Source organism: Pseudophryne corroboree, chromosome 5 (genome assembly GCF_028390025.1).
Source record: "Pseudophryne corroboree isolate aPseCor3 chromosome 5, aPseCor3.hap2, whole genome shotgun sequence".
Classification (NCBI taxonomy): Eukaryota; Metazoa; Chordata; class Amphibia; order Anura; family Myobatrachidae; genus Pseudophryne; species Pseudophryne corroboree.
In genome coordinates, this window is record NC_086448.1 from 829606894 (window position 1) to 829629598 (window position 22705).

General features: G+C 43.0%; 1 protein-coding gene across 3 annotated transcripts in view; it reads right to left on the reverse strand.

The window, feature by feature from the left end:
- OBSCN (obscurin, cytoskeletal calmodulin and titin-interacting RhoGEF) overlaps positions 1-22705 on the reverse strand; it is a 370748-nt gene that overhangs the window by 71400 nt on the left and 276643 nt on the right. For all 3 annotated transcript variants that reach the window (XM_063924540.1, XM_063924539.1, XM_063924541.1), the window contains exons 71-77: positions 22369-22635; positions 16942-17214; positions 13956-14228; positions 13401-13688; positions 7685-7960; positions 5810-7159; positions 5341-5619 (exon numbers count right to left, since the gene is read on the reverse strand). In XM_063924540.1, coding sequence (XP_063780610.1) covers positions 5341-5619; positions 5810-7159; positions 7685-7960; positions 13401-13688; positions 13956-14228; positions 16942-17214; positions 22369-22635 — 3006 coding nt within the window. The remainder of the gene's footprint in view (positions 1-5340; positions 5620-5809; positions 7160-7684; positions 7961-13400; positions 13689-13955; positions 14229-16941; positions 17215-22368; positions 22636-22705) is intronic.

Below are 22705 nucleotides of genomic sequence, written 5' to 3' on the forward strand. Positions count from 1 at the left end.
TGAAACAGACAGTGTGTCAGTGTTTTGTCCTGCAAAAATATTTTTATTGGTCAGAGGAAGGAAGGAAGGAAGGAAGGAAGGAAGGAAGGAAGGAAGGAAGGAAGGAAGGAAGGAAGGAAGGAAAGGGAAGGAAGGAAGGAAAGGGAAGGAAGGAAAGGGAAGGAAGGAAAGGGAAGGAAGGAAAGGGAAGGAAGGAAAGGGAAGGAAGGAAAGGGAAGGAAGGAAGGGTGGGGGGGGGGGGGGAGAGGGGGGGGGAGTTTAAAAGGGGGCATAGACACCTGCTTACCTCATTCCAAACCGGTCATGCATGATCGGGAGATTACAGTGCTATATTGGACTGCTAGATATTAAGTTATCAAGCAGTGATACAGCTGGCGGCGTTTAAAACTGCAGTTTTATTAAAAGCAAAACACAGCATGTTGGGTGTATTATTTTCCAACCCTATGCCAGATATTCCTTTTAACAAGAAGAATGTGATAAATCACTACTTGATAAATAACCCTCGTAGACTCATTGGTGGAAAGCTAGCAGCTCTGGTATTTGGGCAGCAGAAGGCAAATAAGTATGTACCATGAAATGTGATAAGAGCCGTCCTTTGCGATGACTGTACGTGTGAGTTTAGGCCCCGGGAGTCCTGTGTGTGCGCAGTATGACGCGGGAACAGTGTGCACACAGGAGCCACAGGCTACTACACAGTGCTACGCCATGATGCATTATATAGCTGCAGCCGATTACATATTTACTCCATTCAGCTGGTAATACGTAATACGTAAATCAATACTTATGCGACTACATTATATGAAGTGGCGGCTGCCTATTGCACTACATAACTGGTATTTCCATTTGGAGGCCAGCGGCAAACAATAAATGTATGTATTTAATGATACTGTATTATTGTATTATTTACAAATAGGGTAATGCAACATCATTATTGTACTATTACAAATAGGGTAACGTGACATCATTATTGTATAAATAGGGTAAAGTGACATATCTTTATTGTTCTACAGGTTGAGTATCCCTTATACAAAATGCTTGGGACCAGAGGTATTTTGGATATGGGATTTTTCCGTATTTTGGAATAATTGCATACCATAATGAGATATCATGGTGATGGGACCTAAATCTAAGCACAGAATGCATTTATGTTACATATACACCTTATACACGGGTGTGGTTCGTTTTATCGACAGTGCCTAGGTCGACAATGTTTAGGTCGACCACTATAGGTCGACAGTCACTAGGTCGACATGGATGGAAGGTCAACAGGGTTTCTAGGACGACATGTGCTAGGTCGACAGGTCTAAAGGTCGACATGAGTTTTTTTGGGGGTTTTTTTCGTAAAGTGACCGGGATCCCAAATTAGCGCACCGCGTCCCCTCGCATGGCTCGCTTCGCTCGCCATGCTTCGGGCATGGTGCCTTCGCTCCGCTCGGCACACTTTACCGTTCCAATCGTAGTCCACATGGATCGTTAAGTATGAAAAAAATAAAATAAAAAAATAAAATAAAAAAACTCATGTCGACCTTTAGACCTGTCGACCTAGCACATGTCGACCTAGAAACCCTGTCGACCTTCCATCCATGTCGACCTAGTGACTGTCGACCTATAGTGGTCGACCTAAACATTGTCGACCTAGACACTGTAGATCTTCAGACCGGATCCCCTTATACACACAGCCGGAAGGTCATTTTAGCCAATACTTTTTATAACTTTGTGCATTAAACAAAGTGTGTCTACATTCACACAATTCATTTATGTTTCATATACACCTTATTATATACACAGCCTGAAGGTCATTTAATACAATATTATTAATAACTGTGTGTATTAAACAAAGTTTGTGTACATTGAGCCATCAAAAAACTAGAGATGAGCGGATTCGGTTTTACTCGGTTTTACTCGGTTCTCAAAACCGAATCTTATTGGCTATCCAAAACACGTGACATCCGTGAGCCAATAAGATGTCGTTTTGAGAACCGAGTAAAACCGAGTAAAACCGAATCCGCTCATCTCTACAGAAAAAACAAAGGTTTCACTATCTCACTCAAAAAAGTATGTATTTCGGAATATTCCGTATTTCAGAATATTTGGATATGGGATACTCAACCTGTATTACAAATAGGGTAATGTGACATCATTATTGTACTATTCTAAATAGGGTAATGTGACGTCATTATTGTACTATTATAAATAGGGTAATGTGACATCATTATTGTACTATTATAAATAGGGTAATGTAACATCATTATTGTACTATTCTAAATAGGGTAATGTGACGTCATTATTGTACTATTATAAATAGGGTAATGTGACATCATTATTGTACTATTATAAATAGGGTAATGTGACATCATTATTGTACTATTATAAATAGGGTAATGTGACGTCATTATTGTACTATTATAAATAGGGTAATGTGACATCATTATTGTACTATTATAAATAGGGTAATGTGACATCATTATTGTACTATTATAAATAGGGTAATGTGACATCATTATTGTACTATTATAAATAGGGTAATGTGACGTCATTATTGTATTATTTACAAATAGGGTAATGTGAGATATCTTTATTGTACTATTATAAATAGGGTAATGTGACATCATTATTGTACTATTATAAATAGGGTAACGTGACATCATTATTGTACTATTATAAATAGGGTAGCGTGACATCATTATTGTACTATTATAAATAGGGTAATGTGACATCATTATTGTACTATTATAAATAAGGTAATGTGACATCATTATTATACTATTACAAATAGGGTAATGTGACATTATTATTGTACTATTATAAATAGGGTAATGTGACCTCATTATTGTACTATTATAAATAGGGTAATGTGACATCATCATTGTACTATTATAAATAGGGTAACGTGACATCATTATTGTACTATTACAAATAGGGTAATGTGACATCATTATTGTACTATTATAAATAGGGTAACGTGACATCATTATTGTACTATTATAAATAGGGTAACGTGACATCATTATTATACTATTAGAAATAGGGTAATGTGACATCATTATTATACTATTACAAATAGGGTAATGTGACATCATTATTGTACTATTACAAATAGGGTAATGTGACATCATTATTGTGCTATTATAAATAGGGTAATGTGACATCATTATTGTACTATTACAAATAGGGTAATGTGACATCATTATTGTACTATTACAAATAGGGTAATGTGACATCATTATTGTGCTATTATAAATAGGGTAACGTGACATCATTATTGTACTATTACAAATAGGGTAATGTGACATCATTATTGTACTATTATAAATAGGGTAACGTGACATCATTATTGTACTATTACAAATAGGGTAATGTGACATCATTATTGTGCTATTATAAATAGGGTAATGTGACATCATTATTGTACTATTATAAATAGGATAATGTGACATCATTATTGTACTATTATAAATAGGGTAATGTGACTTTAGCATTTACTACACACAGTGTCACACCACATCTCTTTGTTACAGTGGAGTATAAGTATATATACCTTGCACAACTACAACTGTCTTTGAGTTGGACTAATTGAAGTCTCTGACATCTATAAACGGGATGCGGTCATGTGAACGCCACACGGGATCCCGGCGTTCGCCATGCTGACGCTGGGATCTTGAGCTATCAAAATCCTGGCAGACAGAATGTCGACCCACAGGGACTATTCCCACTCGTGGGTGCTTACGTCACCCATAGAACCTGTGGCGAATGTAGCGGGCCACCGAGCCCGCAATAGGCTTTATTGTGCTCGCACCACCCGAAGGCATTCTGCTACCGGGATCCTGGGGTCGGTATGTTGACTGCTGGGATCCCGGGGTCGGTATGTTGACTGCTGGGATCCCGGGGTCGGTATGTTGACTGCTGGGATCCCGGGGTCGGTAAGTTGACCGCTGGGATCCCGGGCGCCGGTCCAACCCCTATGAACATGCTTTATCTTACTTGTGTCTTGTCCCTACTGATGTCCTGAGCGCATATGATAATGTTCATTTATCCTTAGCTCATGCCTCTGTTATTACAGTGTCGTTATATCTGTACATAGTATGTGTATAATATTTTCCTGCTATTTACATAAAAATAATGTATCCTTTTATTAGTGTTTTCCATTGGAGAAATTCGTATTCCAGTCAATTTAGCACACTTGTATTGTGGCGGCACTCTTACATGATGACTCCTGGGAATGCAGTATAATGTAGCACATATATAATAATCACGTGGTGGTGATCCTGTGTATGTATACACCACATTGATGTTCTGTGCACGTGACAGGGGACCCCGGTACTGACCAGTCAATGTCTAAGGGGGGTATCCTATTAGATCCGATCCGTTTTTGACAGGTGAAAATGGGCGGATATTGCTATTAATGACCAAGGTCATTATCGCGGTATCCAATTAGGGTCCATTTTCATTTGCCGAAAACAGACCCAAGATCGCGCAAAAACACATGGGATCGGGGATAAGTCTCTAAACCCTTCGTTATCGCGGCGCTAGCAGCCACTTATCGCAGATTATGCAAGCAATCTGTGGTAAGAATCATCATCGTGGGGGGGGGGGGAGGCAATACAATTACTCATAGTCATCGACTGGAATAATTGAATACACCCCTAAAACTAGTAAAGGTGAAACACATGACACTGGAAAAATAAATGTAACTATCTAAGCTCTTGCCTCTGGGATGACTTAATTGCAGGATAGTGAATGAATACAGAGCTGCAGTACAATGCCATCACAATAACTAGCGGGACCTGTGCTCATTATGTGAAAACTGCCAGCCAACAAGAGGAGTGGCCAGGGGAGTGTCATGACCACACACTTTGATTGACAGGAGAAGCGAACCAAGCACCAATGTCCATCCATGGTTTCTGACCATCTAGTAGATAACAATGTATAATTAGAAGATCAGTGTAGACCCTGATCCCTAGAGGAGGGGGTGAGGTTCAACTGGGATTTCCCCTCCTGTGCCACCATGGGCCAGTTCGACCCTGCTAAACAGTCACCAGGAGAGGGAGGCAGAGAGTATAACTGCTCACCTACTGAGCTATCACTGTGCCACCTGCAGCTACATAAATCACCAGGAGAGGGAGGCAGAGAGTATAGCTTCTCACCTACCTAGCTATCACTGTGCCACCTGCAGCTACATAAATCACCAGGAGAGGGAGGCAGAGAGGGAGGCAGAGAGTATAGCGGCTCACCTACTGAGCTATCACTGTGCCACCTGCAGCTACATAAATAACTTACAATACTAGATATAAATACAACAGCTAAACAGGATTATATGTCATATTTAGGCACAATACTTACTGTCCACCCTGAGCTCAGCCTTGGTTGAAGCGACCCCCATTCTGTTTTCAGCCAGACATCTGTAGACCCCCATGTCTGGGGGGATGACAGCAGTGATAATGAGCTGGTGACACCCCTCCTGGTCCTCGTTGATCATATAATGATCGTCTTCTTCTATCACCTTCCCATCTTTAAACCAGCGCACGCTTGGCATCGGTTTCCCAATTACGACACAGTCAAAACTAATTGGGTAGCCATCTTGAACCTCCTGGTTTTGAAGTTCCGTAATAAATATAGGGGCTATAATATATCCAAAAAAAATAAATAATAAAAATTGTTAAAGGCACATCTGCTGCATACAAGCATTACAATAAGGTCTATTTATTTAGTAGTAAATCAAATAGCCCTAAATGTAAAATGTTATAATCAGCCAATTCCACCCAAAACTCTAGTGGACAATCCACTATCTCTGTTATTTTATCATTCTGACCTGTGTCTGATGTCAGTAAAGTCATTTGTTGCTTTGCTTCAAGTCGATGTTGCTCTGTGGTCCCAGTTTCCACTTTCATTATCCGTAGCTCAATCTTTTTTGGGCCTTGGTTTAAAATATCGATTTTAACTGGGATGCCCATGGCGGAGAACATTTCTCGGAACCTTGTAGCAGCAACCGAAGCTTCTGACATGACTTCAAACTTGATGTAGATGTATCTGTCATCTTCCCGGTAGGTTTGGTGGTCTATTGGGGGTAGTTCTCCCTCATCGGCACTAACAAATAGTTCCTCTTCAGACATCTCAAGGGAAGATTTAGATTTAAAGATCTTGTGCAGTCTCCTTCCTGCCTTTCGGAATGCATCGTCCAACTCGCTGCCGGAGGAACTTTCAGTCTCACTATCAGTACCGAGTTTGGCTGGAGAGGGCATCGGCTTTGGGACAACTTCTGGAACTCCGTCACCCACCACCAGCTTTGCACTATGAGACACCGCCCCAAACTTGTTTGAGACTTCGCATGTATATTTTCCAGTGTCCTCAAGTTCAACAGCAGTAATAATTAAGGAGCAGGTTCCATCCGTGTAGTCGTCAATATGATAATGACGGCCATCAGAGAGCTCCTGGTCGTCTTTCAGCCAACGAGTGGTGATATCTGTTTTGCTGATGGCCACGCATTCAAGGTGAACGGTTCCCCCCGGTTCAACAGAAAAGTCTTTGAATGTCTCTGCAAAAACAGGACATTCCTGTTGCTTGATCACCTTCCTTGCTTTGTATCCCTTGAAAGCAGCCTGGATTTTTACTGCTGCTTTATCCATTGCAGGGTCGTCATCAAATATTTCTGCTAAGTCAGCCTCTACCTCGAGGGCAGGCTTCTTGGTCTCCTTAACTTCAGGGGTCTCAAAGTGCTTGAAGAACTTGCTGGTAGATAATGTTTGAACCTTGGTTCCATAGGTAATAGTGGAGTGGCCAGCTTTTTTAAGATAAGAAACTAAAGATGGTGTCCCAGCTCGGGACTCATCATCAGAACTTGTAAGTGAGAAATCAGCCTCACTGGTTTTGGCCACATCTTCAGAAGTGTATCCAGAGAAGTCAGCACGTCTCTCTGCCTCCTTTTTCAGTTTTAGCTTTTCATCTTCTTCTGGTACCTCGGAGATGGAATCCAAGGTGGGCTCCTTGCTCATTCTCCTCTTTTTGGCCAGTGCTTCCCATAATAAATGCAGATCTCCTTCTTGAGCAGCTTCTGGTGGCAAGTTTGGCTGTGTGTCATCTTCATCCTCAACTTCAAGGCCATTCCTTTCGACAGCTGCACGAAAAGCTTCTTGTAGTGAGATTGGCTCCATGATAGTTGGAACTGGAAAGACATATAAACAGATTGAGATGCATAATACTAAATGTTCACCCACAAGAAGTCCATGGTGATTGGAGCAAAATACTTTTTTAGAAATATTTGGCAAAAAAAGTTCAAAGCACTCTAACTAAATCCATGGACTTAATTACCAACAATGACCAATATGTTACGTGTCAGTGTTGCCAAGATGGTTTAGACCCAAAATTCAGTGAATTAAGAGTTGAAAGAGGAATGTGCTACTGTCTTCCTGTTCTCCAGGGACGCTCCATACCCTATCCCAAGATGGCCACCAAGATCTCTACTGATACAGGTTTGCTTCCATGAAAGGACCACCAATAACTGTCACAGATACATATATGTGTCACTGGAGAGTAACAACAGCTGCAGGCTAAGTGTTAGGAATGTTTTATGCACTGTACAGTAGCTTATATTTTTGTTCTTTGTATTCCTTTGCTCGAGTTATGTCTCTTTATAATGTGATCCATCTTTGTAACGATGAAACAAAAAACAAAATAAAAACGGACTTACCAGCACTTCCCAATGCCACGCTCGCAGTGGTCTTAGCACCTGATTTGGTTGCACAGGAATACGTTCCTCGGTCATCAACAGAAACATTGTGAATGATCAGAATCTGTTTTGAATCCTGTGAAATTAACTCATATTTTTTCCCCGGATGCAGCGGCTCATTCTCCTTTGTCCAGCTGACCTCACGCGTTTCCTTTGAAAGCTCGCACTCCAGGCGAATGGTTTCCCCCTCACTGGCGGTTTTGTTTTGCAGTTGCTGTTTTACTGTCACAGCGTCCTCTGCAATGGAGACCAACAGTTACCGTTCTTACAGAGAACAAAGTCACTTCCAACACGCCTCCAATAAGCAGAGGTACAGTATAATAACTACAGGTAACAACTGCACACACAGTTACAACACAAAGTAAACCACAAACCCCCTTCTCTCAGCCCATTCGTATTTACCGTATTCGCAGGTATGTTAATTTTTTTGTGAACAAAATTAGGATTACAAGTAAATGTCAAAATCATGAACGACGCAGCTCAACAATCTGAAATCTGCAAATGAATTAATAAACTTTACAGCTGCCTTTTTGTGTAAGAGATTAATGTTAGAAATGACCATTTCAGTTCATTATAGGTTTTTCATTGTCAAAAGAAAAACGCATTACACAAAAAGGCCAAGAACATGGGCGGGGCTGGCGGTAACTGTCCTACGCCTAAAACAGTCTTCTCACTGTATATATAGCTAAGGTTATATTTACTTTACTATTATTATTGTTATTATTACTACACAAAGGGACCAGTTTTCATATTACTAAGATGCGATCCATCTAGTAATAGTAAGTGTCTAAATACACTCTGGGGGTTATTCAGAGTTGTCAGCAAACCCCAAAAGTTAGCAATTGGGCAAAACCATGTGCACTGCAGGTGGGGCAGAAGTAACATGTGCAGAGAGAGTTAGATTTGGGTAGGGTGTGTTCAAACTGTAATCTAAATTGCAGTGTAAAAATAAAGCAGCCAGTATTTACCCTGCACAGAAACAAAATAACCCACCCAAATCTAACTCTCTGCACATGTTACATCTGCTCCCCCCCTCCCCCTGCTGTGCACATGGTTTTGCCAAATTGCTAATTTTTTGGGGTTTGCTAACAACTCTGAATAACCCCCTATAATCGGCTACATTTATAACTCTCGGCCCATGTGTAGATTATGTCTGTTACTTGTGCTGTCCATTGCAGCATGTTTTATATATGGAGTGTGAATATTTCTCCCACAACTTACCAATGTTTTTATAGTGTTGCATTTGTAATGTCCTGCATTGTATTATTAATTACTTTAATATCAATATTCATTTTACGAATAAAAAGAGTACAGCGCCACTTGTTTGATAAAATTCCAGTAAAGCCTGTACGGAATAGTCTATATGACTGCAGTACCATAAAACACACAGTCCCAATAATATTCAGGCATCAGCCAACCCCTAAGAAATACAGTATGGGTATAATACAGTGATGTGTATAGAAAAAAGGGGGGATGGGTGTGCGGCGACCCGCGGTGTTCAATAATCAATATAAATACTTAAGATACGTTTTTTGGAGAGTGCAAGACGCAAGAACCAATGATGCTAAAAATGGACAATTTAATTCATAGAAAAGTACAAAATATAAAGAAATTCAATTAAATATATCAAAAATATATAAAAATATATATAAAAAAAAAATATATATATATATTTATATTTTTTATATATTTTATTGTAAGTATTTATATTGATTATTGAACACCACGGGTCGCCGCACCCCCATCCCCCCTTTTTTCTATGAATATTAATTTATAAATGTATGCACAGCACGAGAGGTAAATTCGGTTAAACAGGGTGAGCGACGCATATTGTACACCTGACGTGAATCCCAAAGTAGCCTTCACTGAAATGAATATTCATATTATATTTAGTACGTGTAAATTGAAAAGCAGGATGTTAAAACCAATTTACAAAAAAAATTTATCACTGGCCGACAGGTGTCGTGAGCTGAATTTTAAGCGATGAATTAAATTTAAAAAAAGTTGTGATACCTATTTAAAGAATATTCATGTTTGCAAATCATTCTCTCTTTCTTTGGCGTCACATTTCTACGTACATGTTTTACTTTTTACTTCTTTTTGCTTTGTTAATTCTATGCAGGACATGAAATATGAACAATGTATTACAGCACCAAAATGTTTTACTATGTTAGAGAAAGGAAAGTGCTGGACAAAGGGACCCTGCTCTGGGATGTTGTTGCCTGAAGCATTTCACATAACACCTTGGAGAACGCGCCTCGACACTGACAGTCCACATAGTGATGTAAGCGAATAGACCAACACCCTCCCCCTCTGACAAGCTCTTATTCTGAATCATGTTTCCTGCAGCATTCAGAGCCCGCAACGCTGGGTGATATACAGTACAATGAAATACTTTGGATGGACTCACTATGTGCACGGTACATTATGCTGCTGGGACGCACTGAGAACATGCCCTTAGTTGTAAGGACTAAAATATAACATATGGGGCAATTCAGACCTGATCGTAGCAGCAAATTTGTTAGCAGTTGGGCAAAACCATGGCCCTCATTCCGAGTTGTTCGCTCGGTATTTTTCATCGCATCGCAGTGAAAATCCGCTTAGTACGCATGCGCAATGTTCGCACTGCGACTGCGCCAAGTAACTTTACTATGATGAAAGTATTTTTACTCACGGCTTTTTCTTCGCTCCGGCGATCGTAATGTGATTGACAGGAAATGGGTGTTACTGGGCGGAAACACGGCGTTTCAGGGGCGTGTGGCTGAAAACGCTACCGTTTCCGGAAAAAACGCAGGAGTGGCCGGGGAAACGGTGGGAGTGCCTGGGCGAACGCTGGGTGTGTTTGTGACGTCAACCAGGAACGACAAGCACTGAAATGATCGCACAGGCAGAGTAAGTCTGGAGCTACTCTGAAACTGCTAAGTAGTTAGTAATCGCAATATTGCGAATACATCGGTCGCAATTTTAAGAAGCTAAGATTCACTCCCAGTAGGCGGCGGCTTAGCGTGTGTAACTCTGCTAAAATCGCCTTGCGACCGATCAACTCGGAATGAGGGCCCATGTGCACTGCAGGGGGGACAGATGTAACATGTGCAGAGAGAATTAGATTTGGGTGGGGTGTGCTCAAGCTGAAATATAAATTGCAGCGTAAAAATAAATCAGACAGTATGTACCCTGCACGGAAACAATATAACCCACCCAAATCTAACTCTCTCTGCACATGTTACATCTGCCCCACCTGCACTGCACATGGGCCCTCATTCCGAGTTGTTCGCTCGCAAGCTGCTTTTAGCAGATTTACTCACGCTAAGTCGCCGCCTACTGGGAGTGAATCTTAGCTTTTTAAAATTGCGACCGACGTATTCGCAATATTGCGATTACACCTCTCTTAGCAGTTTCTGAGTAGCTCCAGACTTACTCGGCATCTGCGATCAGTTCAGTGCTTGTCGTTCCTGGTTTGACGTCACAAACACACCCAGCGTTCGCCCAGACACTCCTCCGTTTCTCCAGCCACTCCCGCGTTTTTCCCAGAAACGGTAGCGTTTTTTCGCACACACCGATAAAACGGCCAGTTTCCGCCCAGTAACACCCACTTCCTGTCAATCACACTCCGATCACCAGAACGATGAAAAAGCCGTGAGTAAAATTCCTAACTGCATAGCAAATTTACTTGGCGCAGTCGCAGTGCGGACATTGCGCATGCGCAATAAGCGGAAAATCGCTGCGATGCGAAGAAAAATACCGAGCAAACAACTCGGAATGACCACCATGGTTTTGCTCAACTGCTAACAAATTTGCTGCTACGATCAGGTCTGACTTACCCTCATAATGTGAAGTTACCAGAGATAAACTGAGGGCGGTTAAAAATTTAAATAACAACAAATATTCTTCTGCCAGATATGTACGGACACACTGTAATCTTTGTAGAGACTCAGTATGCAAATACATGAATAACCTGCACAGGGAGCGTTACCGGGGTACACATCCATCCAGCTCTAGAATAGTTATGAAGTTTCAGGAGTGGAAGAAAGTGCTCGGCAGCGCCACCTAGCTGGGTCACTACATATGTGCACTTCTGTTTCACCCACTTTTCCTTATATTTGAAGCTCAACGGTTATGCTCTTGATTGTATCCTGATGTGCCTAAATGTGCACACTTATTGTCCTCTCTCAGGACACAGCCTTTCATGAAGTGTAAATGGCCACACACCCCTTAAAATACGCACTCTCCACCCTTTTTGTCACTCTGCAAAATATTATAAATTTCCATAACAGTTTACAGTGCTGTCCCTAATCTGTATTTAGCAGGGAGAACCCCCCCTCCCCCCCCACCCTAATCTGTGCAAGCATCTGTACTATGCAAACACTTACCGACGCATTTGACTGGTAACCAATTCCCAACCTGCCCAAACTGAGGAATACTAGGCAGCCATATTATCATGAATATTATCATGAATCTTTACCCTGCTTTCTCATGGATATTGGCTCAGACCAAAAACTGTCTTCCCCCCATGTGTGTACTGTAGTTGGTTGGTTCCATCTTTGACCCAAGCCAAGTGAACTTTCCTGTATGAATTCCTTCACAGCTAACGACATAGGTATCAGTAATACTCACTACCTATGGAAATACTTACTATCTATTAACAAACAATATTGGGGGTAATTCCAAGTTGATCGCAGCAGGGAATTTTTTAGCAGTTGGGCAAAACCATGTGCACTGCAGGGGGGCAGATATAACATGTGCAGAGAGAGTTAGATTTGGGTGGGTTATTTTATTTCTGTGCAGGGTAAATAATGGCTGCTTTATTTTTACACTGTAATTTAGATTGCAGATTGAACTCACTCCACCCAAATCTAATACCCCTTTTCCACTAGCTCAAAAAACACGGGTAAATGCACGGGGTCGCGCATTTACCCGTGTTTTTTGCAAGTGGAAAAGGGTAAACCCGGATCAAGTGATCCGGGAATCCTACCCTGGTAGCTAGCCGGGTTGAACACGTGTTCAACCCGGCTAGCTGTCTAGTGTGAACGGGAGCCGTGTCAAGTTGACACGGCTCCCGTTCACAGTGCATAGGGAAGGCGGCGCTGGGAGATCATCTGATCTCCCTGCGCCGCCCCTGCCGTGTCACTAGAAGCGTCACCAACCCGGCATTTGCCGGGTTGTGACTGCTAATGGGAAAGGGACCGAGCACGGGTCGCAGCAGGGGGCAGCTGCCGTGTCAGGCTCCCGGCTGCGACCCGTGCTCGTTAGTGGAAAAGGGGTATAACTCTCTCTGCACATGTTATATCTGCCTCCCCTGCAGTGCACATGGTTTTGCCCAACTGCTAACAAATTTCCTGCTGCGATCAACTTGGAATTATCCCCATTGTACGCAAATTACATTTGTATTCATTGAGCCAAATAAAAAATACAAAAAAATAACAGCGTAAAAGCCATGCCATTTGCACTTGAGAAAAGCTACAAAAAGCCGCCAGCTGGACGGTGAAGGCTCCGGTCAAAGCAGCACAGAGTAAGTGAACAGAAAGAGCAGAACTGTTGTCACTTCTTAAATATAAGTTTATGCTCCATCACATTTCCAGATTCTCGGCCCATTGTATCAATGAAACAAACAAGCCATGCGAGCGTGAAGGTCTACATAGGACTTTGCAGCTCAAGGTGCGAAGCCACGAGGTCTCACCTAGCTGTACCGTTTGTGGTAAATGAACCGGCTCCCCAACACCGACTTTGTTTATGGAGGCAATGCGGAACCGGTAGGGCTGGCCCGCTTTCAGATTTTGAACAACATATTCCATACTTTGTATAATTTCCATGTTGCACTGCTCCCAGTCCCCACCTGGGGCTTTCATTTCAACATTGTATCCAATGATGGGAGATCCACCATCACTCAAGGGCGTGAACCAAGACAGGGTCAAGGATCGGCTGCTCTTACTTACAATCTCTGGGTCTTCTGGGGGATCAGGGAGGGCTAAAGGTACAACAGAGTCCCAGTAAGATCATTTATGTATTCCAGGAAATAATGAGTTTATTACATAGACCGGAAGAAGTTCTCCAACTTCAAAAAATAGTTTCTACATCAAAAAACATCTTGATGGCCTCATTGTTCTACAACTTATTACATGAGACTGGGGTACAGGATGTCTCTTAATTTGTAAACTTTGATCAGATAATAATATTGCATGCAAGCAACTCATATTAAATTGGCAAGTTTCATACAAGCCAAATGGGGACTTACCTAGAATCACCAATTTAGCCGAAGCAACTACATCTCTTGAAGCAAATACTACTTCTCCGGAGTGAAATTGTTGGGCGTCTTTAAGAATGAGTGTATACTGGTTCCCGTCTACGGTCATGGACCAGTGTTCATCTGGCTGGATGAGTAGTCCATTTAAATACCAGTCAACCTCGTTTACTGGCACGGCTTCACTTAACACACAGCTAAAGGCTGTCTTCTCTCCTAGAGTGACTTCGGTGTCAGCTGGAGGCTTCAGAACTTCCAGGCGCCACCCTGGAGTCAAACACACACACACTGTAGCATACTAAACACCAATGTCAACTTCTCTATATAAAGCAAAATACATTTTCAAATGTATTTATCATTGTGCGTCTTCATCTTTCATTGATATATATTCAACACATCAAACATGCTTTGTACTCGAGATGAGTGGGGGCAGAAGCACTGCATCCCGGTAACACTACAGCCACTTTGCCATTACGCGGATTGGCATTCCACTTTAAATGTTTAATTCTGCATTGTACCAAATTTTTAAGTTATAAACAGAGACGGGACATGGATAGTGTCATTTCATTCTGCCCCGTCGCCTGGTTGGGGTATAACAAGGAAAAACGTTTAGGTAGAACAAAATTATAGTAGTACTTTCAGGCAAAACCAAAATGACTTGAGGAATGCCGTGCGGTACGCGCAAGGCCAAAATCTGACGGAGAAACGCATAAAAAGCTGCAACCAAATATGGAATTAGGCAAATATTGGAGGATCAGTATTGAGAATTTCACTCATCTCAAGTTTTTGTCAATTATTATACTTTATAAAAAGGATTATTATCTCCTGTCGATTTTATACACCATTTACCTAAAATCATAATTTAAAATAACTTTGTGATCAGAATTTTTCTTTTTATAGATTTCAAGATATTTAATTTTCTTTGAAGGAACTTCTTGCCTTGAATGTTCTGTTTATTCCAGAGAAATTCCTCCAAAAAAAGACCCCTGACGTTGGCAGAACTTGAGGATCACTCATTCCAGGCATCTCACGCAGCCTAGATGTATGAGAACACATCTGTAAGTCCCACCATGAGTGGAGCAAAGGCTTCTGGGTATGAAGGTCAATGCCAATCGTAGCAATGACATTCAAACTCGGAGAAGTTCCTATTTGCCAGTTGACAGTTATCTCCTGTCATGTTTCCTTATTGTGCACCCAACTCGCACAGCAAGAAGTGAAACAATGGGCACCAAAGTTGAAAGCAAAATATATTAAAAGTTATAGACATTAGAGACAAAAACCCCATATATTTGTAAAGCTCTTCAAATTCAGGTTCATTCGCTTTATAGCTTGTTGGTCGACTCTCAGAAACACTTATATTGCTCTTCAAGATACAGTAAGCAACGTATACTATTTTTTCCACCTATATTCCTTGTTTATGCTCCTGAGGAAGCTGGATTACACCAGTGAAACGCGTTGAGCTTGTTTCATATGATTGGACTTCACTCTCCTAATTGGCCTGCACAGCCTCATTCATTCTTTGGCAAACTCTGGACTTCTCTCCCATCACTGGACATTCTAAACAAACAGGTCGGATCCACCCCTACAGCTACAAATGGACTCATTCCTATGCTGATGTTTAACTACGTGGGGATCTGGTAATTATCTACCTAACACAGTGAATGCACAAGGGGAGGTCGCCCTAGCCTTCATAAATGAAAATCCTATATGCAGGAGAATGTGAAATCCACCAAGTCTTATTCTGATAAAGACACTTCAAGTTTTATCGCCACCTTTTGGTAACAGGAATTCCTTTTTCTTTTAGATTTGTTTATATGTGATTTATAAATAGATTGTTATTATTTTTTACACAGAACAAACCATCCCTTTAATTATTATTATTAATTATTTGTACAGCCAGCGCAGGTATTCACCTCTATTTTACTGTTTGTTCCTTGAGGAATTGACCTTCCTCCTACCTGCTGCTGTTGGTTGCGCACCTGCATATTTATTTATTATTCCTTGTTTAAGTGATGGAGCTTTACTCTTTGTAGACTTTAGAGATGTCCGTATGTGTCATTTTGTGTTGCGTACCCTATTTTGTAATTGATGAGACATCACACTGTCGACCACTTGTGTCCCAGTGTTCAGTAGGAGGTAAAGTGATATCTTACTTCCACTTTCGCCCCCCGGGCTGGTCACCGTGCATGCGCAATGTGAAAAAGGATGTTGGGATCATCGGGATGTCCTGCAGACCACTGGAGAGGGATTCCAAGATCCTTTTCCATCAGAGCTGCCCCATGGAAGGTAAGAGGCTAACGATATATGAAGACATTTCTAAGGGTGGGTACACATTAGGCCGATATCGGTACAATTTGCCGTATCGGAATGACAAATTGTGCATGTCGTCTAATGTGTACGGATAATTGCGCGCTCCCGTGGGTTGCATACAACATCTTCTAGTCAACTGTGCTGCACGGCCAACCGGAAAATATTGTATGCGACCCGGTGCAGTGTAATGAAAGACGGAACGAGATGTCGTTCCATCGCCATTACATTGGCTAGTGTGTATGGCCAATCTCTACCGGTTCGAGCGAGCCCAAGGGAATTCGGCCCAACCATTGTGACAATTGACCATCGCTCTAATTTGTACCCACCCTAACACCTCTTTTCCTGCGTTATAGCTTTGGAGTAACTATTGAAGACCTTTATGCCGCTTTTTCCTGAATGACTTCCTGAATGACCAGACTACATAGTGTATAATGCTGTGAATAATAAGCAGCTACAGTGTTTGTACTACAGAGGATCCAAAAAGTATGCTCTTGTGAAGAAAGCAGCCACTGATGGTGGTGCTTCTCTATTGTACATCATTCCACAGCTTGTGCGAGCGGGAAGGTGCAGAAATGCCCTGTGTAGACTACACATTCATCTAGTCATACGTAAGCACAATGCTAGTGATGTCACAATCTGGTAACTGACATGCCACGGCCTCAGGCCTTACCTCGGACACTCAGGAAAGCTGAAGAAACCACATCACCAGCCATGAAAGTCACTCGACAACTGTCCTGGGCTGTGAGGTTCTTCAGCAAGAGAAGGTGCCGCCGGCCATTCTCAAAGAAAACCATCTCAACGTTCTCAGATGTCTTTGCCGGCTCATCGTCCACAAGCCAGTTGTAGCTGTAGCACTCGGGCTTAGACAGGTAGCACTCAAACAGGGCTTCCCCTCCCTCCACCACATCTATGTTCTCCAGCCCTTGCAATATTTTATTCTTTGCTATTGGAAAACACAAAACAAGACCATTATAAAACCGGACCCGTGAATGACCGCCTCAAAACACCAACTACTACCAAACACGGCAAACTGAATTTTACAGATGACCCTACTGCCCTGTCTTTGGCCTGTAGTGTATAATATACTCCAGGCTGTAAATTATCAGGTTATTACAAGTCACTCAGGAGTTCTGTGATCATATGAAGTTAAGAAAGAGAAATATTGTAGATCACAAGTTTCGATATGATGACAGAATTTGATAATATGCAATACTAATAATAACACACTATGGGAGGTATTCAATTGGTGCTGGTTTTCAGACAGTAGGAAAACTGCACTTTTTGACAGTTTTTAGGTCGAATATGGATTCGACCTATTAAATGAAATTGCAGTTTTTTTCGACTGTTGAAAAAACCAGCACTGTCGGAAAACACGTGGATTGGCGAGTTACGCAGCAGTTTACCGCTAATGCAGATTCGACTTGTTATCAAGTCGAATCTGCATTGTCGAAATGCTGGAATAGTGCCGTGTCGGATCCTCTCCGTTGAAAAGGATCCGACTTCAATTGAATATACCCCTATATAATCTAAAGTGTACAGTATAATGGATTAGACATTCAGGCACCATGTGTCCTTGTAATTTACAGTAATATTCCAAATAAATATTGTGGTGATGACATCACTACCCACTGATTATAGTCAATGACATCACTGATCACTACCACTGTACCTATAATTCACTGCACGATTATATATCTACTAGGTGCTTCATCGCGCCCTACGGGCGCTCTTCACACCGTCGCAAGGGCCTACACCCCCTTAACCCTTACATGCCTATCTGGGGTTCAATATTTGCATTATATGGAGTATTACCTGCATTCCTTTGTTAGTGGTTAAATATTGCACAATGAAAGGGCGTGTGATAGTGAAGGAGGCGCAGCCCCTTGCGACGGCGTGAACAGCACCTGCAGGGCATGATGTACAGAATGTAGCGGGTGGGGGGGGACACACTGCGGATGGGGGAGGGTGTCTGTAGATGCTGCGTGTGGAGGGGTGGGCCAGGACAGGGGCGACAGGGCCAGGACAGATATGACAGGGACAGGATAGGGGTGACAGGGCCAGGGTAGGGGCGGCAGGACCAGGACAGAGGTGACAGGGCCAGGATAGGGTTGACAGGGCAAGCACAGGTGTGACAGGGCCAGGATAGGGGGAACAGGGCCAGGATAGGGGGAACAGGGCCAGGATAGTGGTGACAGGGCCAGGATAAGGGTGACAGGGCAAGGCCTGGGGTGACAGGGCCAGGATAGGGGTAACAGGGCCAGGATAAGAGTGACAGGGCCAGGATAAGGGTGACAGGGCCAGGATAAGGGTGACAGATCAAGGCCAGGGGTGACAGGGACATGACAGAACACATGGCACGGGAGAGATTGGTATTAGGCACAGAACAGTGGTGACAGACAGATGTGTGTTACCGGAGTCACTGCTGCTGGCTGCTGCTGTTCCACTCCAGCCTGTTGGGATCTGCTGCTGGTGGAGACCTGGCATGGCTGACTCTCTCAGGCTGGAGTCCTGCTTCCTCTGCCCATTCGCATCCCCCCCCCACTAGTCACATACCGCGGACCTTGTGCGGCTGCTGGGCACTGTGGTAAGGGGAGACTGGGAGTGACTGGTTAGCGCCCAGGAGACGCTGCGGCTGGAGGGAGTCATAGCATGCATGCGGCGTGGACCTCGTGGCTGCCGGGCACTGTGGTAAGGGGAGACTGGGAGTGACTGGTTAGCCCCCAGGAGGACGCTGCGGCTGGAGGGAGGAGGGGGTCGGAGCTTGCAAGCAGCGCGGACTTCTGCAGCGCTACCCGCCGGCTAAAGTGTGTAAAGGAGCTGGGTGCACCTCACTGCGGGTGGCAGCGCAGCAGCTAGCGGTGGGGTTGCCGGGGCTGGAGATAACAGAGGCAGTACGGAACCTGCACAGCGGCAGGTGCCCCTCAAAACTGCAGCTAAGAAGCGTGGAGTGTGCCAGAAAGTGACGCTCCTCCGCGCCAGAGAGACCCTGCTGAGTATGCTGATGTGGGGGGTCAAGCACACAGTGAGCCGGTGCCCGTCTGTCTGTAGGGCATACCCCCTCACACACCCCCATACCTCCCAACTGTCCCGCTTTTCGCGGGACAGTCCCATTTTTGGGGGTCTGTCCTGCTGTCCCACCAGCGGGCCGCAGTGTCCTGCGGTGTTGGGGGGGACCGACAGTTGGGAAGCTCCTGAACTCGCTGTTCTGCTTAGCAGAGCAGAGGTGAATAGACTATTTAGTAGAGACAGAGGGAGAGGGGGCATCAGGGGGTACGGATTAAGGGGGGGGTCCGGCAGCAGAGTTGGATTAAGGGGGGGGGGGCCCAGGGGGTACGTACTGCGGGCCCCACAGTTTTAGGGGGCCCCCCGGCTGGAGTAGCTCTGTCCCAGCTCTGAAGCTCCCCCGTCCTGCCAGTAACAGTGGCAGCATTGTGCTACAGTCAGCACACGCTGCTGCGTGTTGGCAGGTCTGTGGTGTTGCAGGGAGGCAGCAGTCTCCCTGCTTTCTTCTGCCTGTGCGGGTGTGTAGGGGGAAGCGACCACCTCCTCTGGATTTACCCCTAGCTGAGGGGCCAAAATCCCAGTAATAAAAAAAAAAAAAAAAAAACCCAAAATTTGCATAAGGGGGCGTAGCCATGTGGGCGCGATAAGGCCACGCCCCCAAACCCACAGCAATGAGATAGGCCCCCTGTCTCAAGTGCCCTGGGTCCCCCGGACTCATAAACCACCCCTGGGGGCATGCCAGCAGCTCACAGAGCGCTGGGCATGCCCCCTCACTGACGAAAATGGGGGGGTGGCTCACGATCGTGGGTGCGCCCGTGAAGACACGCCCCATTTCCGTACGGCACGCCCCCTTTTCGCTGTACATGTGTCCCTCCTTCTGCCTGAAGAAAGCTGGGAGGTATGCACCCCTGCCTGTGCCATGCCCATACCATTTGTTTCTGCTCCTAGTCTCCTATACATTTGCCCAGATCTGTGACTCATTTGACTAACTCCGCCCAGTTTTGTGACTCCGCCCAGCGTTAGCAAATGAAGCACAAAGTCACAGATCTGGGCTATTATATAGGAGATTAAGTATACATGTAACAGGATGGCAAAAGGCTAAAATAAGCTGTAAATCACCAACTGTAAAATGCAAATTAATAAATGCAAACATTTGTACTTGATTTACTCATCACGGTTACAATACCAGATTCCATCAAATCATTTATTTTTACCTTTCATTTATACAAAGTCAGGTTTTTGTATTCCTACCCCTTATTAGTATAAAGGTAGGGAGTACAGTATAATTATATTTTATGGAAACTGCATCACGTTAGATGATAATATACGTCTTTAAATTAATTCTCAATTATTATTGGATGTATCTCACCAGCTGTTTGAGAACTAAAAATCGCAGCACGGACATGGGTACTTAATAATAATAATAATAATAATAATAATAATAATAATAATAAAAATTAAAAACATTCTGGTTAGCAAACAACATAAAATTATGCATTCAACCACTTAGTAATAATATCATTAATCAACAATATATCTTGCACAAAACAACATCTGTACCAATTAAAAAACATGAATTCAGAATGAAATAAAAATCCTGGCAAATCAGTGACATTTTAACTTAAGAAGTGACCCGGCGGGAATTGAGTTGGGGACAAGTGGGGTGGTAACTTGAAGGCAAAATTAAGTGAAAAAAAAAAAGGTTGCTGCAAATCCTCAATGTGGGCCCGATTCAGGGTATCAGTGTAAGCGACCACTTTCACCGACACACCAATAGCACATTTCTGATACTGTGCGCCTTGATCGTAATTCCGTCTTTATGAGTACACTCTGTGTAAAGTGCCATAGAAACTTTTAGGGATTTTCATGCAAGTGCCGTAGCAAAATACAAGACTATCTGTAAAGCATTTGCCACTGAATTGGGCCCTGTGTCTTTTAGTCATTTTAACCCATCATCATTTGTCTAACTACACCAAGGAAATCAAGTCACGTGATATTGTGGTTATCTTTGGTGTCTTAAGACTTGCAGATATCAGCGCTGATTTGGGGAAATTGTAGCAGAACACATGCACAGTATCATATATAAAACAGCATGCACGTTAATTCAAATTAGCAAAAAGAACAGAGGTCTTGCAACATAAAAAAAATTAAAACGTTTGTGAAAGTAGGATTAAGCTATTATATATTCGTGGCAAGAATGATGCTTAACAATGGAGAGAAAACAGTGTTCACAAATATTAACATTATCTTCAGTTCAATTCAAGGCTGTGCATAAAATAAATCTTTGGAAGGGACATCAATGGCTTCTATTTAGGAATTTTTCTTTTTGCAATTACAGTTTACGTATGGATCTCTACCGATCAGAAACAACAGCCAACAGACACCACAACCACACAGAATAGACTACTGTAGTGTTCAATCTCCAGAAGGGAACCCAAGCTTAGGAGAAGTAAAATACAGAATAACCCCTTCCCTCCAAGAAGCTAAGAATGTTCTATATAAGGTTGCAAATAATAAAACAAAGAATCCACCCAACGATTACTTTGGGCGGTATCCAATTAGCCGTGGTAATTTACCGCTGTTAATTGACTCACCCAGGGATATCCAATTAGCCCCGATTCCAGCACTTCTCAGGGATTTTGCTAAATCCCCAATAAGTAATAATTTTTTCTGCAATAGGTGCTGAAGAAACACATAGGTCTACATAGGACTTTAGGTGTTTTCGCACAAATAGGGGTCATTTACATCACAAAAAAAAGGGCTATAATTGGACAGTTAAAAAATGACCCATTTTTTTCATGTGACAACTTATTGCCGCTAATTGGATAACCTCCTTTGTGGTTTGAAATAAATCCACACTTTATAAAGGTGACAATTCATTAATATAACATTTTGGCACTGGGCACTACCCAATAAGGTTATCTGCTTAGAACTTTGTTCTTTTCCAAAAGTTGGACACAATACAAGAAGAGGCAAGAAGACTACAGTTGGTATAAGCCTAAAGACTACTGCCTTCCATGAGTCAGTATAAATGGTTGATACACTAGTAGGAGGAGTAAGGAGGTAGTCTTCCAGTTTGGACGGAAGACCTCACCTTCAATATCAAGCATGGCGACAACCCTAGTGCCTTCAGCTTCGCACACATAGAAGCCAGAGTCCTCGGGAACCACAGACTTAATAGTCAGCTTGGCCACATTCCAGTCTTGCTCGATAAAGACTCTCTTGCCGTCAGCCCTCAGTTCTACATCGTTTTTCTTCCATGAGGCCTGCACTGGCCTAGAGTACTGGCAAATTAATTCTGCTGTCTCGTCTTCATCAATGGTGAGGTCATTCATGGGACTGACCACCTCAATAGTTGGATCTGTCAACCAACATGTCAAAGGGGACATGCATTAAATGGCCTTGATGGAAATTACATTTTGTTTTTTCTT